Source organism: Gossypium hirsutum, chromosome D05 (assembly GCF_007990345.1).
Source record: "Gossypium hirsutum isolate 1008001.06 chromosome D05, Gossypium_hirsutum_v2.1, whole genome shotgun sequence".
NCBI classification, from domain to species: Eukaryota; Viridiplantae; Streptophyta; class Magnoliopsida; order Malvales; family Malvaceae; genus Gossypium; species Gossypium hirsutum.
In genome coordinates this window covers 17,755,711-17,774,589 of record NC_053441.1, presented here as the reverse complement: position 1 = coordinate 17,774,589, position 18,879 = coordinate 17,755,711, and the positions used below count along the sequence as shown (strand labels likewise).

The 18,879-nt window shown below is 36.2% G+C and overlaps 2 protein-coding genes and 1 pseudogene across 2 annotated transcripts; all 3 read right to left on the bottom strand.

Moving 5' to 3' along the window:
• Window positions 1-98: 98 nt before the first annotated feature.
• LOC107905390 (exocyst complex component SEC3A) lies at window positions 99-9,086 on the bottom strand. The gene is made up of 25 exons (XM_016832032.2): window positions 8,713-9,086; window positions 8,295-8,365; window positions 6,869-6,949; window positions 6,603-6,670; window positions 6,346-6,448; window positions 5,859-6,004; window positions 5,318-5,435; window positions 4,712-4,816; window positions 4,412-4,513; window positions 4,188-4,325; window positions 3,902-4,030; window positions 3,729-3,809; window positions 3,573-3,647; window positions 3,291-3,464; window positions 3,044-3,197; window positions 2,888-2,952; window positions 2,465-2,635; window positions 2,300-2,379; window positions 1,961-2,042; window positions 1,510-1,607; window positions 1,307-1,415; window positions 1,105-1,173; window positions 754-819; window positions 584-673; window positions 99-366 (listed from the first exon to the last, which is right to left on the bottom strand). The coding sequence occupies exons 1-25, from the start codon at window positions 8,885-8,887 to the stop codon at window positions 256-258; spliced, it is 2,661 nt and encodes an 886-aa protein (XP_016687521.1). The 5' UTR covers window positions 8,888-9,086; the 3' UTR covers window positions 99-255.
• A 60-nt stretch (window positions 9,087-9,146) lies between these two features.
• Window positions 9,147-10,185, bottom strand: LOC107905391 (dirigent protein 1). Its single transcript, XM_016832033.2, has one exon. The coding sequence runs from the start codon at window positions 10,047-10,049 to the stop codon at window positions 9,498-9,500; it is 552 nt and encodes a 183-aa protein (XP_016687522.1). The 5' UTR covers window positions 10,050-10,185; the 3' UTR covers window positions 9,147-9,497.
• Window positions 10,186-10,665: 480 nt separating this feature from the next.
• On the bottom strand, window positions 10,666-18,510 carry LOC107902639 (F-box/FBD/LRR-repeat protein At1g13570-like; annotated as a pseudogene).
• Window positions 18,511-18,879: the final 369 nt, after the last annotated feature.

Below are 18,879 nucleotides of genomic sequence, written 5' to 3'. Positions count from 1 at the left end.
AACCAAAAACTCTTTTAAACCTTACGAAATGTAGAACAGACAAATAAAACAATTTTACATTGAACATGATACAACAGCAACTTCTATCCGATAATGAATGAATATAATGGGCAAGTTTCAAATAAATTGAAATATGGGTTTTGGAGGGCGATTGTCTATTATATTACAATTTTAATAATTAGAGCCAGCTAATACGGCTCTCCACTCCAAATGGAAAATAAAGAAAGATTATACAGAAGGCAAAATCTGTCCCTTTTACATGGAAGCAAGCAGGTCTCTCATTTCACTAACCGATGGGATGGTTTCCGTGGGGTAAATTTTGGCAACAAGTTGGGCAAAGCTATCATACTTGTCCAGAAACTCTTTCTGTCAAATTTACAAGAAATAAAACTAGTCAGAAACCAGCAATATATCACCAAACCAACCAACTCAAATTCCCTCCCTTCTTCCTTCAACCTCAGAATCCACATGGGTTGTTCTAATGCCCTTTCCCATAGCATTGATTAACGATTCACAATGCATAATACTTTGGCAAAAACACTAAAGCCTTGATCGGTTTTAGAAATAGAAGTAGTTAGCTTACCTTGCACTTGTCCCACAAAGAGGGTAACAGCTCCTCAGATGTCAAGTTCTTCTGCAACTTCTTATACATTGCAGTAATTGATTTGTCAACCTGTAAGAGACAGATCTAGATTTAAATTCCACCATTTGAAACAAAGGACAATGTGTTCCAAAAGTTGATCATCAACTCACCCCAGACAAACTGGATTTTAACATCTTCCGGAGATCCATTTTAGACAATCCAAGCTGAAAAGGTATCTGAAATTTGTGAAGGACAAAGTCAGCCAAATCATTCATTTGATAACAATCTGCAAAAGTCTGGAGATGACCACTGGCAGTAATTTCATTATTTAAAAAAAAGGCTTTGTTTTTCCAATTTATCATGGGATTCAGACTTTGCTAAAGATGAGAAGGTAATGCAAAGCATATTATGGCTTGTTATGTAAATTTAGTCAAAAGTGGAACAGACGCTCTTGAGGAGCTATCTAATAAAACCCTGCATAAATTATGAACCTGGAAAAGTACAATCAGTAGCATGCTAACCTCTTCCGCTGAAATTGTAAACATTAAATCCTCAATCTTTCGAGCAAATTGGAACAGTCGTTCAAATTGCTGCAAAGAGAAAACAATTGTAAAGACTGAATCATAACATGGAACACTAATCAGTATCTCCACAACCATTTAACATCACTGCTTAAAAATAATGAGTGAAGCAACTAAAAAGCCACCAAGGTGGATTACTTACGTAGTATATTATCATGCTGATATGACGTGTACATGCTTGTTCATATGCTTCACTTGCTTGGTGATAAAATTTGGCTAAGGTGGGCACAACATTGGCCAGATCATATAAGCTGCAAAGTATGCATGGAGAGGGAAAAAATTAGCCTCAAGAAACAAAAGAAATATTAATACCCATACCCTTAGCCATAGGAAAAAGATGCAGACCTATTCTGGAATGCTGCATAATTCTCTAAAAGAAATATATCAGCATATTTTGGATCCGTTTGTGCCAGTTTTTCAAGAGTAGCAAACATAACGCTAACCTGCCAAACAATATTTGCAATGACAATATTCTTTCAGGAATGCATATTCAGAAGATAATAACATGAAAAAGAAAAAAAGAGTTGATTTGTTACCACAATATGAATTAAATCTTATCAAGAAAGCAAGAATAAAAGAAGCAGCTAAACAGATCATAAGTAGCTTGAAAGAATGCTTAGTGACTTATCATTCTATTTCATGCAACAATTTGCTAAATAGTAGCAACACTAGAACTCTTTACATGCTTAAGTCTCGTCACAATGCTAAGGCTACAATATGATCCATCAAGAGGTCACTTAACCACACTACAACTAATCCAAAATAACAAGGATATCAAGCTGAAGATAGGACTTACAAATTTGGTGTATGCTTGATCAACCAAGTCCCGTGATTGTCCTTGAATGTACTGTTCCATGCGGGTGGCTAGAGTTGCAAAGCTGTGCATAAGTACATATGAACTGTTTAAAACCAACTGAAGTAAAACATGACAAGCAAGCATCACATAATAATGTGGAACCTAGCTATGTTGGAGATAATATTGATAGCATGTTGATAATATATGCCTGAAAAGGCAAAAACATTTTCAAACCATAAAGGGAAACAGCTACTTGTAGCTTTTTTCTCTTAAAATTTTTATCAGCTTTGATCTCAAATGTGCACTCTGAAATCTTATAAAGGCTATGGTTCACTTTACCGAGGGATGTACGACAAGACTCCCATTTGTCGCACGTTGCGTTCATTTCTTTCAATTTGATGACAAGCCTCGTCAACAAACTGCAAATCCAGTTGCAGCTTAAACCAGTTAGATTCATACTAAATGCACAAGGTCATAAAAACTTCAGTTTCCATACAAACATACCTTGCTGAACTGCATAGAAATTTTTGATTCAAGAGCACCAAGCAGGAGACGCACAAATCCTGCTGCATCAGCTTTCTGGCCAGATAGATAGCGCTCTGTTATACCATGCATGGATATGCAACGCAGAGGGTCAATCTTGTATGCCCAATCAACTACAGCATAAAAGTCTTCCTGTAATCCAGAAAACAAACAGAAATTGAGATTGCAAGCAAGAGAGTGCCTACCAAGCAACATCATAAAGACATAATGATATAAACAAGGAGAACAAAGTACAATGAACGAAAAGAACATGCAAAGAACTCTACAATAACGAGCATGCACAAAAAGCACCGAAATTTGGGAAGACATTCTGGTCCCAGAAACTCAGAAACAATAAGGAATGACAGAAAATCTATCTGCAAAAGACTGCAATAGCTTACATACTTGAATCCCATCAAGCAAATCCTGTAGTGACTCATTTAGTGATTGAAGATCAGCAGAAGTTTTACCTAGCAAAATAAAATAGTTACAACATTCTTCAGTTTGAAATTAAGGGAGATTTATTACCACGAATTATGAAGTCACAAGGGAAATGATTACCAGCTTTACTATCATTGTCATCAATATCCAAAATGCCCAGATCATCATCATTGGTATCATCATCATAGGATCCACTTTTACCACCATTAGCAACACCTCCAGGGGGAGCAAGTGCAGGAACTTCAAAGCACATGAAGTGTGCAAAGAAAGAACTCTGCAGTTTGAGCCATGAAGGAATAAATTTTCAATAAATCAAGACTAGGGAATGCATGTAACCTCTTGTACTAATAGTGCAGGGAAGGACTACCTCATCTACAAGTAGGGGAATAAAAATTGTCAGCATTTTGGCATAAGCATCAGAAACCGCTGAAGTGTCTGCACTATTCCCACTTTGACTGCCACCTGTGGAAGCCTCCAGCCATACAGTTGGATTTCTTGATGCTTTTGTACTAGCACGGAGCTCATTGGCAAATTCACGAGCCTAAACAGAATTTAACCATTTATGAAGCGTTGTAACCAACATAAAGCTCAAATGAGAAAGATATTTCTTTTTATTGAATAATTGAAAATCTTATTTTGAATTACCAACCTCACGGCGCAGAAGTAAGTTGAGGGAGCTACAATAAGCTTTCCTTAAAGGACCCAAGCAGCTCTTATCAAGACTCTGAGAATAAGCAGAGACAAAATTATTAGAAATATTGAGACAAAATATTTTACAGATGTTAGACTTGATCTGCAATTTGACCTTTAAATGTTGCAGAAGGCGAGCATACGTCCTGCATTTATACCGCAAGTCAGCATGATCAGGCCTCTTCAACTGTCCCCGCTGTTTAAAGCAAGCAGATGAACAACAGTTAGGAACCCTAGTATCACAGTTTATACTTGTTATCAAAACTGAAAATAAAATGAAGGAAAAACCTGAGAGAAATAGCTTTTGTCACCAATCATAAAATCCACCAAACTGGCAAAGTAGTTTCTCAAAAACTCAGAAGCTCTCCGGACAAATGTAGCTTTTAGTTTTTCGAGTTCTGCCCGCTTATCTTTAACCTAAAATAAAGATAAAAAAAGAAAAGTAGGATCTGAATTAGGTACTTCAGAACTTCAGAAACCTAGCCCAATAACAACACCATGTGCCACATGATCTACTGAATTATTTGCCTAACTACAAACTTTAAAACTGGAGGAATGAGACGAGGGTCCATACAGCTCGCATTTTTGCATAACTGGGATCCAAGTTAGGTACTTGAAGGCCACGCAAAGCACCAGTTAACCACTCACATGCTTCAACATTTTGAAGCATGCGAGCCTCATCAAACGAGCCTCCTGTCAGACATGCTGCATACTACAACCAATAAAAACATTGTTAAGGGAAATACAGGCTACATACATAGGCTGAATCTAAACAAAACATAGTAATGGATAACATACCTCAGAAGGGACACACAGTCGTTCAAGAAGCTTATCAAGTTCTTCAATGAGTGATTTATTATTTACAGATTGCATCTCTAACTTGTTGTTGCGGCTCTCTATCTGGTATGTTGTGAAATAGAGTTCACAACAGCATTCAAGGTCAAATGTTGAAGTCAAGAAAATATACAGTTTAATCTTTATAATTTAGTTTCATGAAAAAACTTGCAGCAAACTAGAAGCATGTGAATGATCGAATAATGACTAGAAAGGATGAAAACAGATCCTACATATTAATAGACCATACAAAAGCTTCCCTACCGATTCAATGTCTTCTCTCATATGTCGTAATTTGACATTGAACATGCCTAACCAGTCATCCATGTCATCAACACAACTTGTTGCTGCCTCTAGCCCTTGCAAGACCTGAAAGTTGACATAATAATTAGTTAGCTTAGTAAGAAGCATATAGTTAATGGAGGTGAATATCAGCATCACCAAGTTTAATCAAGATTTTTCACACGAAAAGTTCAAAGGATGTCCTAAACACCTAAAGCAATTAAAAATGTCAAAAGAAAAGAAGAAAGATAACAAAAGTTCTTCAAGCACAGCAACATATTCATAGGAACTACTCAGGAGTAGGCAAACATAATGAGGAGCTCTCGGAGAAGAATGATTAGAAATCAAAGTAGAATTGGTTTACTTGAGTTTATCAGAAATGGGAGTAAACAAGACTGCATAGAATATCTGATAAGCCTGTTTGATGCCTAATGCATAAGGGGGTGGGCCTGGACCAGATGAGCCCTAAAGAAAGGGAACAATGCAGGCTATTGATTCGTAAAAATCCCAGCATGCTGAAAGTGAGATTTGAGAATAAAATTAAGGAGAAGAAAAACACAATAAAAAAGCAAAAATAGAAGGAAATACCTCATCTACTAGAGGTTCACTTTCCAAAATGGCATGCACATTTGCTGCTTCCAGAGCATGAAGCTCTCGCTTCAACCGTTCAGAAAATGCTTCTGCTTCACCAATGCCCATGACATAGCTGTGTACCATGTTATGATAAAAAAAACATTACGACAGGATTGAGGGGCTTCAGCAATTACCAAACACAATAAACGGTATATTGCCTTTTCAACTATGCAATGAAACAGATGAAGAAAAAGAAATCAAGAATCATATACTAACTAGGAACTATGACCACTACAAGGACCAACCCATATATTCAAATTTTTTGGCTCCATTACCAAGAAATGGCAGATATTACTGCTAGGATAACCCCCCCCCCCATTTTTCTTATCTCCTAGAGAAGTAAATAGAACTATAACATTAGCTGTGATCTAACCATCTCAGTAATTTGGCAGGTGGTACAAGAATAATTATTATTATTTTTAAATGTAAATGCAACATATAGGTATGGACATTTGATATTCACTGAAGAACGTTAGAACAGAATAAAAGAACATACGTGCCCAAGAGAGCCTCAATGTCCTCTTCCTCTACTTGAGAGACGAGTTCCTTTTCAACAGTCACTTTCATGCCACTTTCTGGTACTGTAGTTGCAACTGGTCCGTCTTGTAGATTTCTTTGAGTAGTGACTGAGGGTGTATTTTCCTAGATACAATATACAAGTCAAATCAATAAAGAAAAGATAGATTTGATAAAACTATTGACATGGGCATTTTAAATTTTAGGGGAAAACAAATTTGCTAGAAATTCTAAGCAAAATCAGACTTAACGAATGAAATTATACTCCTCAGAATGACCACCAATCCACAAGAGCCAATAAGTTAAAATATCCTTAAGCTTTTATCAGCAACTAAAAGCTTATGTTACGCTCAGCATAATTACAGCTTTTCTGAGTTCCATGAAGAACCTCTAATTTGCTTTACAAAAAATATTTAGCATCAATTTAGGAGTCAAGAAATTGGAAAGAATAAAATGATCTAGCTTACCTTAGCCCAAAGAGCCATTTCCACAATATCGACACCTACAACTTTGGGAAGACAACCCAGTACATCTTTGCAGATGTTTAAGATACATAATAAAAGGCGGTTCCTGCAAAAATATTTAAGAATAAATTTAAGGAACAATTAATAAAAGAAGACAAACATTTTTGTTGAAGTACCAAAAGAAAGGATCCAAAGAACGGGCAAAAGAAACGGCCAACAGAAAAAGGGTGATAACTTCAGTCCAGAGATATTTCAATTACCTGTCATCAATGTTGCGCATAGTCCACTGAGGTGGAGCAACACTTTGGCTTCTTAGATTATCAAATCCCTATAAGAAGTGCAGTTAGAAGTTGGAGAAATACCCCGTGCAAGGAGAGCAAATAAAAGAAGTTTAAGATACAAATATATTCTACTTTTGCTCAGTTGCTTCTCTAAATCACATAGACAAAGATCAAACAACATACAGCTTTCAACACAAAATCTTAATTCAATAACCAATAGAAAAAGAACACAAGAAAGGGGTTACCAAAGTAAAAGTGCATCCACTAGGGTCATTAGTCACAACCTCCACCTTTGAAAGATGCTTCAGCTTGTATAACTTTGCAGGCTGCAAAATTTCAATTAATTCTTATGTCAAAATATAATCTTAAAATCAATAAATCTAGAATACCGACCAGTTAAGACTTAAGAACTTCATCCTTAATCAAATAGTTCCCTGCCCTTTGAACTAAAAATTAACAAATTTTGCTTTAAGCTTATACCAGTAATGTTCTCTTCTCAGTGATGCTAAAAGTGATTGTATAAATTTATTCTATGTTTCACTTGAAAAGGTAGATAAATGGCTAGCTTAAATTATGTTTATCTTCATTTTCATCAATAGCAAACTTAAGTAAGAAAAGGAAAGATATGATCCATAAGAACAATGAAGAACGCTACATCCTACTTTCTTCATCTTATGACTCTTGATTCAACACTAATATCTGCAAAAGCCAAATAATCACACATTGATATCATTCTGGTAACATATAAACCTGATGTATGATGAATAATAATCAACTATATTAGTATAATGAAGCCAGAGGGCCAGGCAACTGTACCAACAAGGCCTAACAAAAAATAAATGGGCCAGCACCAATCATACCAGGAATGTGGATCAGTCTGGTACAAAGAACGGGAACGTAAATCATAACTTATTTGGAACATAATTTGATATGGGTAATCTTCTTTAGTTTGCTTAACAGATACATAGTACAATTAATTGGAACACAACGTTTTCAGAAAATACATACAGTTCACTTTAATTAAAATAATATAAATTACTAATAAATATAATTAGTTTTCATAAATGTAAAAAATAAATAAATAACCATGGTTAAAAAAACTATAAACTTACGAGATTGGTATAAAAATTTAAAAGGTCAAAAATAAAAATAATATCATTAAACTTCTATAAGAGAACAAAAATTAAAAGCCCCAAAACATATTTAAGTCTGGATTCTAAGATCCATACTTTACAGCTATTTTCTGGTGACTATTTTTCTTCCCAGTTTTTCCTCTCATCAAATGCAATTCATTGTTGACTTTTTCTTTATTCTAGAATGCCATGCTTCTTTTGTGAATAGAAGGATCATCAGAATTAGAGAAATAGATTGCAAAAGATCCAGGATTTGGATCTTACAATTCAATTCTCAATTCATAGGTTAGGTAACAAATTTTGGTAACACAAGCCAGCACAGCCGCCGAGGTAAAGAAACTATTACAGCTAAGCCAAATGCAACCTCATGACGACTGCCCCCATCATTCCAAGTTCAGCTGTAGTAAGCTACCACGTAGTAACACTATTACAAGGCTTACTCAATAAAGAATAACAAACTCATAGGACAACGTTTATGTACTTATTCTTGCCTGTCCTAACACACGTTTTCTGAAATATCATAACAAAAGATAATTACCTCAAGAACTCCTCCTGAAGAATACTTCAAAACTCGCAGAAAAGCTTCAGTTTCCTGACCTTTTGATTTCACTGCACAAATGATAGTTCTTCCTAAGCACACGCAACAAAAAAAGGCTACAAGGATCCAGTATTATTCTAAACAAGAACCCCACAAGACGAATAAGAGAACACATGCCACTTAAAATCCAATCATGTTATTTTAATTCAAAAACCCTTCCAAAGCATAGCTAATACTCCTAGAACTTGAACCGACCTACCAGTTTTTCACAATTCTACAACCGTAAAGATTAGTTCAGTAGTCCATATTTAACACGATTCTAGCATGATCAACAAGTTTTCAGTCGAAAATAAGTAAAGAGGTTATCAGTTTTTCTAAATTGAGGTAAAGAAAACATTGCAAGTGGAAAAAGACGTACCGGAGAGAGCAAGGACTCTAGGTTTAGCCATGTTGCGACCCAATCTGCCAGATTTACCCCAGATCCCGCGGCTTTTAGCGACGCGAATCGACATCACGATCTTCTGCTTCGTGCCTTCGATTGCGGCCTCGCAAGCTCGTCTTAACTCCTCATCGTCCGCGCTCGACTTTGCCATTTCGTATTCCTTCAACCGACGGGAGCTCCCCAGTTGCCGAATCTCCAAGAGATAGATAGAAATAAAGCAAGAGATACAATGTGAAAATTGCTTGACTAACTCTTTACCAGACACAGACCAAATAAAAAAATAAATTAGGAAAAGAAAGGAAAGTAATATGAGCCGGCTATTTATGGACGAAAATTATAAACCGAGAGGCTCGGCCCGATTTCTCTGTATAAACCGGGTTGGAAGTAAAGTCTCTTTTAACATTTTTAAAAACACATAATTAGCTTTTGCTTCTTTTATTATTTAAACACTATAATTTCGTATTAATTACACTGCAAACTCTAACCAATCCAATAACTGGAAATATTAATTGTATCAAAACTCAAATTCCATAAAATAAAATTAACTCTAAAGCCTAACTTCCGTTTCCACGGGCTGCAATCATTCCTCAATTATTAAGCATTTTAATCCTGGTTCATGTCCTTTTTACCAGATCTTGGACTTGGAAATCATCTTCCTTATGCTGGGTTTGTTTAGTTTAGGCAGTTCCAAATTTATCATTGAAAATTTGGATCTTTTAAAACAAGGATCATCCCCAACAGATGGTTCTACTTTTGCTGCCTCACCCTGGAATGGTCTGAGATCTATTGGGAAATCTAAGCTGAAGCTTTACATGATAAGTGGGATCAGCTTCAGATGATTGGGATTTAGTCTGCATGAACACTGCAAGCCCACGTGCAAATGCAAAATAACCTGTTCCTCCAACCACTGTTAGTTCTTGCCTATCCTCGTGTTCCACATTCTTGGCCTGGATACTCAGGCTCCCATTGAACTTGGGTGTTTCGAAAGTGAGATAAATTATGTTGAATGCGGAATCGGCGAAATGTTCAATCGGAATAATGAAGCCTTGGGCTTTCCCGACTATCCGAGACGTGTTCTTCGGTCCCTCCGTGAGGGCACGGTGAAAGACGAAGGCTCCGGCATCTGACTGGGCAACAGGTTGGACACTAGACCTTGAGATGTGTGGGTGTTGAATGTACATGGAGAGGGCCAGCCAAGGTCTGGAAGGGTTCTTTGATGAACTTTTGTGGCTTACCGGTGAGAGCAAGGCCAATAGGACAACCACCGCAATGGCTATAACAACTGCAAAGCAAAAGATGATTCTGGGTAGCATTTTTGTAGAATTGAATCAGCCTCAAATCTATATTGCTTGCATCGATAGTTGCATATTCTGAGATCACTTTAATACACTAGATGGTGAAACAAACCTGTTCTAGAATGCTAAATGCTTTAGGCCACCTAATTCACTTATTCAGCTTTAAAAACCTAAACCAATGGAAGTTCCTGCAATTGAGTTGGTTGGACCTTTAGTAGATAAAATTAAAACCTTTTGACTATTTTGGTTGGACCTTTAGTAGATAAAATTAAAACCTTTTGACTATTTTCATCATTTGAAGGGTTTATGAACAATAAACTACATGTAAAGGGTTTATGAACAATAAACTGCAATACAGTCAACGTCAGAGTACATCAAGGTAAGGTCAAATTACGTCAGGTTCATGCTTTAAACTCTAACCATCACCAAAAAAGCTCATGATCTTTACTAAATTTGTCCCCTAAAATAAAGAATAAACTGAGGTTCACACTTTGAACTGAAGGATTCAATCATAATAATCATAAATTGCAAGAATTCTTCCTGACAAGGTATAATATACACAAAAAGACATCAATTCACATTATACTTTACATGTTCCGGTATTTCTTTGATACGTTAGCCATGAGTAAGATAATCATGGCTCCAAATAAATGACTTCTGTGTACACTGAGGCTTGGCGGAACCTAAGCAGTTCCTTCATCAACTCCCTTTCGCCTTCCAGGGAAGCAGGTTTAACAGTCAAACGCTTGAGCACAAGAGAACTTGAAAGCGAGAACTTGATGAAATCCAATTTCTGGACACTAGAGATGACTGGTACTGTTGCCAACCTCAGGTGGCCAAACAGCAAGCTCATAGTGATCATCTTCCCAAAAGTTATTGGATCTTTCCACAGATATTTGCTCCTTTGGTTGAGCCTAAATAAAACATGAGATGTTTATTATAGCTAACCGACTTCCAAATCAGGAAGTTTAACATGCATTTAACCTTTAGTTTAACAGTTAAGCTAAAATCATTAATGCGATGTAAAAGCTGGTGATATAACTACTTAGATCGTCATAAAAACCTAAGCGAGTAAATAAAGAAAAACTCACCAAAACTTCCAGTTCTTGGAGATTTGAACAAGTTCTTAGGAGGCATAGAGCAGCTGTATTTTCCCTGAAATCATCAAAAACTATGCAAAGGGATAGATAAATCAGATCTACACATGGGTTAGACAACCTGCTTGGCACATTTCCAGTAGCCAAATACTGGATTGGGAAAAGGAAGAACAGTATAAATTAAAGCCACAAACAGATATATTCAGGTGGCATAAGGACACCCTAGAGGACTTGAATGGAGTTTCTTTAAAATTCCCAGAGATCAGCAAAGAAGCGTCGACATTGGTGTTTGTAGAATCCCATAAAGGCTGTAAAACTGCATATAGATGTCTAAATGATAAAAGTAAACACAATGGTGGCACTCATTTGAAACATCCCAGCACACCAACAAACTTGTTTGATATCAATAAGACACTATTAAGCTAGCACTCAACAGCGATGTTCAATAAGCCATTACCCTAGGAAGTAACTCAGACTCAGCCTTCTAACATGAGGCAGATTAACAAAGAATTTGAGTCTACTAGAACGCTCTCTTGTGTCATTCTCATCATTGTTGATATTTACATGCAAACCAATAGAGACCAGAGCTAAATGGCTAACATCATTAAAAAATATAACCAACGCCAAAGAATTGCAGATTAGGTGCATCAAGACGTGTGACACCAATGAAGTTCATCAATATTGTGCGATTAAGTTACGATAGAGGGATATCCTGGCTAGGAAAGACCTGGTACTTAAGTGATCCAAGTGATCCACCTCTCTTTCCTGGGTAATCACTACAATCACACTCACAAAATATGCAAAATAAACAATAAATAACACAAGAATTTTAACGAGGTTCAACAAATTTTGCCTACGTCCTCGGGCGCTAACAAATATATTTCACTCCAAAATACAAGTGAAAAATGCCTTAAGGGGAGAATTGCAAATGTGGGGATGATAGAAAATGAGAAATGGTTAGGCCTATTTATAGTTGAGATTCATGGATCAACTTGCAAAGTCACTATACAATTAGGGACCAAAAATTGCAAATATCTCATGCCAAATTTCAATCTCACTTTCAGTGCCTTAAATCTCTTATATTCAGTGCCAACATTTTGATACACATATCTTTGACTTTTCTAAATATGGATGATTGCCAATAATCTCCACCTTGAACATTTGATTAGGATAATCTTATCTTCACACAATTCTTTCTGCCTTTGACAACACTATTTGATAGTGCCTTCTTCAACTGTTAAACTTGCAGGATATTAACCAAGTTCAAACAATGTTCGAACTTGGTTGTTGTTACCACCTTGGTCATCATATCTGCAGGATTATCTACAGTCTTAATCTTCTGAAGATGAATTTTCCCCTTATCAATAATTTCTCACACAAAATGGAATCGTACGTCGATATGCTTTATACGTGCATGATAGACTTGATTCTTTGCTAAATGAATAGCACTTTGACTATCACAATACACGTTAATATGCTCTTGAACTAATCCCAAGGTTTTAACCATACCTTGTAACCAAATAGCTTCCTTTACAGCCTTTGTTACATCCATGTATTCGACTTCTGTGGTTGACAACGCAACTATAAACTGCAGTGTAGACTTCCAACTTATTGGTCCTCCAGCAAGTGTAAACATATAACCGGTAGTTGATCTTCGTTTGTCTAAATCACCGACATAGTCAGAATCAACGTACCCAATAACACATTTACCAAGTGTAGTATCCTGCTTGAATAGTAATCCAACATCCATGGTCTTCTGAATATATCGTAGAATCTATTTCACATCTTGCCAATGTCTTTTTCCAGGATTATGCGTATACTTGCTCACTATACTAATTGCCAGTGAAATGTCGGGTCTTGTACACACCATTTCATACATCAAGCTACCTACTACATTAGAATACGGAACTTGTAACATGTATTCTTGTTACGTATTCGTCGAAGGAGATAGTTGTGCAGAAAACTTGAAATGAGAAGCCAACGGAGTACTTACAGGTTTTGTCTGCTCGTTCATGCCAAACTGTTGTAGTACCTTCTTCAAATATTACTTCTGAGACAAGCTAACTCTGCCATGAGCTCTATCTCTACATATTTTCATGCCAAGAATCTTTTTAGCTTCACCTAGATCTTTCATCTCAAACTCAAGGTTGAGTTGAGTCTTCAATCTCTCAATTTCAACTTTGCTCTTAGATGCTATCAACATATCATCAACATATAAGAGCAAATATATGAAAATTCCTTCTTGTAACTTCTAAAAATACACGCAATGATCAAATTTACTTATTGTGTACCTTTTCCCTTTCATAAACTGATCAAATTGCTTGTACCACTGCCTCAGAGATTGTTTCAATCCATAAAGCGACTTTGTCAGTTTGCAAACCCAATTTTCTTTATCAGCAACCTTGAATCCATATGGCTGAGTCATATAGATTTCCTCTTCCAAATCACCATGTAAAAATGCGGTCTTCACATCGAGCTGAACTAATTCAAGATTATATTGCGCAACCAAGGCTAGCAAAATCAGAATAGATGAATGCTTCACAACTAGAGAAAACACTTCATTGTAATTTATTCCTTCTTTCTGAGCGTAACCCTTTGCTACCAATCTAGCCTTGGATCAAATTTTATTTTTACCAGGAAATCCTTCCTTCTTTTCATATACCCATTTGCATCCAATTGCCTTCTTTCTTTTGGGCAGTGTCACAAACTCCCAAGTCCTATTTTTATGAAGAGACTGCATTTCTTCATTCATAGTTTGTTTCCACTTTACACCATCAGGGTTACTTCTTGCTTCTGTGTAAGTAGAAGGAACATCATCATCTGCAATTGGAAGTGCATAGGCCACTATATCATCAAATTGAGTAGGCATACAAATCTCTCTTCTTGGCCTCCTATATGCAATTGAATCTTGTTGCTGTAGAAGTTATTGGGTCGAAACTTCTTTATCATTTGTTCCTTCAATATTAGTTGGATCATCATTAACCTTTTCAAGCTCCACCTGCTACAATGTACTACTGGTTTTTGTCATCCTTTTGTGAATCTTTGTTCTTCATCATGGTTGATTCATCAAAAGTCACATCTCTACTGAAAATAATCTTTCTTGTATCAGGACACCAGAGACGGTATCCTTTTACTCCACCAGTTATACCTACGAATAATGTTTTCTTTGCTCTTGGGTCTAACTTAGATTCTTTTACATGATAATATGCAGTGGAACCAAAAACATGTAAAGAATCATAATTAGTAGCAGGTTTACTAGTCCACATCTCCATAGGAGTTTTTCATTTATTGCAGCTGATGGCAACCGATTAATTAGATGGCACGCATATGTAACTACCTCAGCCCAAAATCTCTTGCCCAATCCAGTATTGGACAACATACATCAAACTTTCTCCAGTATAGTCTGATTCATACGTTATGCCACCCAATTCTGCTATGGTGTATCCCGAACAGTGAAGTGTTGCACAATGCCCTCATCTTGACATACTTGTAGAAATAGATCATTCTTGTACTCAGTACCATTGTCTGATCGAAGTCGTTTGACCTTTCGACCGGTCTGAGTCTCCACAATCTTCTTCCATTTCAGAATTGCATCCAAAACTTCACTTTTTCTTTTCATTAGATACACTCATACTTTTCTTGAATAATCATCGACAAAAGTAATAAAATAACGCATACCTCCCAAAGAAGCCACTTTGGTAGGTCCCCACACATCACTGTGAATGTAGTCTAGAATTCCTTTCGTATTGTGAATTGCTCAACCAAAATCTACCCTCATCTGCTTGCCCAGAACACAATGTTTACAGAATTCCAATTTTCAAGAATTTTCACCTTTCAACAAGCCTTACTTCGCCAAATTTTGCAAAGCTTTTTCACCAGCATGTCCCAATCGCATATGCCATAACCTGGTAGCTTCTGAATCTGTATCTTTCGCAGAAGCTGTTGATGTTGATCCAATAACTGTACTTCCATTTAAATATTATAGGTTATTTCTTCTTGTGCTTTCATCACCGTCAATACCCCAATTACTACCTTTAGTAATCCATCTTTCAAAGTGATTGTGAGCCTTTTAGATTTTAGAACCCCTAATGATATGAGATTTTTCTTCAAGCTAGGTACGTAGCAAACATCTGTCAAGACTTAGATTGAATTGTCGTGATTCTTCAATTGGATTGTACCTACTCCCATTGTCTTACAAGCACTGTTATTGCCCATAAAAACAACTCCACCTTCTAGTTCTTTAAGACCAGAAAATTAGTCCTTATTAGGACACATATGGTAAGTACATCTCGAATCCAAAATCCACTCATCTGTATGACATGCCATTGCTATGCCAACCAAGCTAAAGTCTGACTCCTCATCATGCTCCGCTACACATGCATCAGAAATAGCCTTGCCCTTTTTTAACTTAGGACAATTCTTTTTCCAATGCCCTTTCTCACGACAAAAAGCACATTCATCTTTGGCAGGTCTCCCTTTGGACTTACTCCTTCTACCAGGTTTGTTGCTGTGCGAACGACTTCTTACTGTTAAGACTTCTGTAGTTGTATCTCTGTGATCTCTTTTATCTTTCTTTCGAGTCTCAGATCTATACAATACACTACAGACTGCATCAAATGTGATCGTATCCTTCCCATGAAGCAATGTGGTGATAAGATGATCATATTAATCAGGAAGAGAATTCAACAACAATAATGTCTTGTCTTTATCTTCAAATTTATCATCCAAATTTAGCAAGTCTGCTAAAATTTTATTGAATGAGTTCACATGGTCATTCATCGACATACCAGGTGCATACATGAATCGATAAAGTTTATTTTTCATATAAAGCCTATTTTCAAGACTTTTCGTTATAAACTTTTCTTCCAGTGTATCCCACAATTTTTTCGCTGATGTCTCCCTTATGACAGAGTACTTCCGCTCTTTGGCTAAACATAGGCGGATTGTACCACACGCCTGTCTATTGATCTTGGCCCACTCCTTGTCATCCATCTTGTCAGGTTTTTCTTTAAGGGCTATATCCAGCTCTTGCTGACATAAGACATCTAGGATCTCACATTGCCACATACCAAAATTATTGGTACCATCAAATTTCTCTACTTCAAATTTTGCATTGGTCACAGTAGTCTTTGCTGATGACAATGCCTCTACCATTTTTCTCCTCAATCCCAACTACTGTATATGTGAACAGTACCGTTGATGTGAATAGTGTCGTGGATGAGCAATATTGTATACGCAAAGTATCGTAAACGGTCGTATTCCCCAAGTATGCGAACTTGGCTCCGATACCAATTGTTGTGTGGATGCGTGTAAAAGAGTAAAATTATTGTACTGAAAAATCACATTAAGTTCAATTCCCAGGAAAGAGAGGTGGATCACTTAAGTACCAGGTCTTTCCTAGCCAGAATATCCCTCTATCGTAATTTAACCGCACAATAAATCACTACAATCACACTCACAAAATATGCAAAATAAGCAATAAAGAACACAAGAATTTTAACGAGGTTCAGTAAATTTTGCCTACGTCCTCGGGCACTAACAAATATATTTCACTCCAAAATACAAGTGAAAATTTACAAATAAAGAGAGGGAACAATGCCTTAAGGAGAGAATGGCAAATGTGGGAGATGATAGAAAATGAGAAATGGTTAGGCCTATTTGTAGTTGAGATTCAGGGATCAACTTGCAAAGTTACTATACAATTAGGGACCAAAAATTGCAAATATCTCATGTCAAATTTTAATCTCACTTTCAATGCCTTAAATATTTTATTTTCAGTGCCAACATTTTGATACCCATATCTTTGACTTTTCTAAATATGGATGATTGCCAATAATCGATGCCAATCTTTCAAGCAGGGAACAGTTAGAAACGAGGTTTTCAAACACATCCTAGATGATGGTAACATGTTGAAGACCAAGGCTCCTCAAATTCTTGAAACCTTTGAATGTCAATGGAGGTTTTAGAGAGCAATTAGATAGCTCCAAATGAATTAAATTATGGCAATTAAATAAACAAGATGGGGACTTGTTGCATTGGCCCTTCCATATTTCCAGTATGAAATCTTTGATACAGCTCCTTGGTATACAAAGAATCCATCTATCAGTGTCAGTGACTCCCAAAAGTCTCGATAAGAAAGTATGAACTTGTGTATTGGACCCTTATGTATTAAGACATTGATCCTCAAACACAAGATACGGTATCGTAGCCCATTTGTGTCTCCACTTCTTTGACATAACACTAATCCTTACTGCATCCCTTATTGATAAATTTCGACAAGATTTTATCAATAACATATCTGTGTAAGATGCTGATCTTATCTAGCTGTGCTTCTGTTTTGCTAAGCAATCTTGGTGGCTCTCTCTGTGCAAGTTAGCAAAATAATACTTACAGCCGTTAATAATATTTCTAACTTATTGGAGTCTCATGCACAAACATAATTAACAACCGTAAGCAAATATATTCTATGAGAGGCCAAGAAAACAAATTAGCTTCCTCTAAATCTCAGTGATGACAGCAAATTGCAATTTTTCGAGTTATGAATTCAGTCATTTGAAGAGATAGGACCAAAACGCAGTCTCTATATCCTAAAGATAGCAAGAATGAGAAAACATCACTAAACCAACTGATGAACAATTTTGAAGCACATTGTCATGTAGCTGAGGCACATGACGTTATAAAGGGTAGCCATTGCAAATCTTAAGAGGGTAAATCTGGTGCTAATACTCACTTCCCTCAGTTGTTAATCTTGGACGCAAATCGAGTGCTCCAAAGTTTCAAGCTAACATAAATAGGCAGCGTCACCATATGTGGATTCTCCAGCACAAATGCACAACACAACCGTGAGTGGTTTTATGTTTTTTTTTTTTTTAAATACAGATACTTAGGCACCTTAAAGAAATGCAATATCTGTAAAAGAACTTGCACAAAATTTACTTCATTTATTCAAGCGCATCAAATTCTAAGTTCAACACATGGAAACGTAGCAGCAAGAGAAATCTACTTCATTTTTCTGGAAGTTCAACACATTTTATAAGGAAAAAGAGCCGACATATTGACAATAAAAAACACTTACATTTGCAATGCTTATAATGTTTAGTTATTTGGCCAATTTTAAGCTTTACCTTTCAATGCCCCAATAAGCATAGTTAAACCCAGGGGAAGCCAGGAAATTTCTTTTGGCGGGAATAAATTGTATATATTTTATAATAGTAGTTTTTACTTAAATTTTATATTTTTATAATTTTTAAAAAATTAAATCATCATTTTTAATGATCAAATAACAATTTTACTATTATTAATCTAAAATTTATAAATTATAAATACATCTTAATAAAAACCTTTCCATGCCGGCCTGAATTCGCCGCTGGTTAAACCGCCATGGCCTTGTTTCAATTGTAAATAATTTACAAGCTGAAATCTGAAAAATATATAAACAAGTACATTTGACTGATATTTGTTCCGATGATTCATGACAGAAAAAAGCTTGCAACTTTAAATAGTAACTATAAACCCGTGTTCGCAAATTAAGCAATCCTTTGACTAAAATGTTTAAATGTCAATAAAATCATGAATCATACTTTGCCGTTGAAAAAAAAAGGAAGTCGGGGTATTTGAAGTATTTTTTAAAGTAGAAAAAAAGGGTACTTTTCAAGACAGAACCTAAAAGGGAAAAAAAACATGGAAAAACAGAAAAAGGGGTACTTTATTTCTGGGAACTTAAATTGAAGTAGTTGCTCATACTTTGCTGT

Bases quoted from the DNA above. Each gene is read 5' to 3' on its own strand.
- LOC107905391 (XM_016832033.2), bottom strand. From the start codon at position 10,049: ATGCTACCCAGAATCATCTTTTGCTTTGCAGTTGTTATAGCCATTGCG.
- LOC107905390 (XM_016832032.2), bottom strand. From the start codon at position 8,887: ATGGCAAAGTCGAGCGCGGACGATGAGGAGTTAAGACGAGCTTGCGAG. The intron at 6,671-6,868 runs GTAACCCCTTTC...CACTTCTTATAG, and splicing joins GTGGATGCACTTTTACTTTG to GGATTTGATAATCTAAGAAG. The intron at 820-1,104 runs GTTAGCATGCTA...CACAAATTTCAG, and splicing joins TTACAATTTCAGCGGAAGAG to ATACCTTTTCAGCTTGGATT.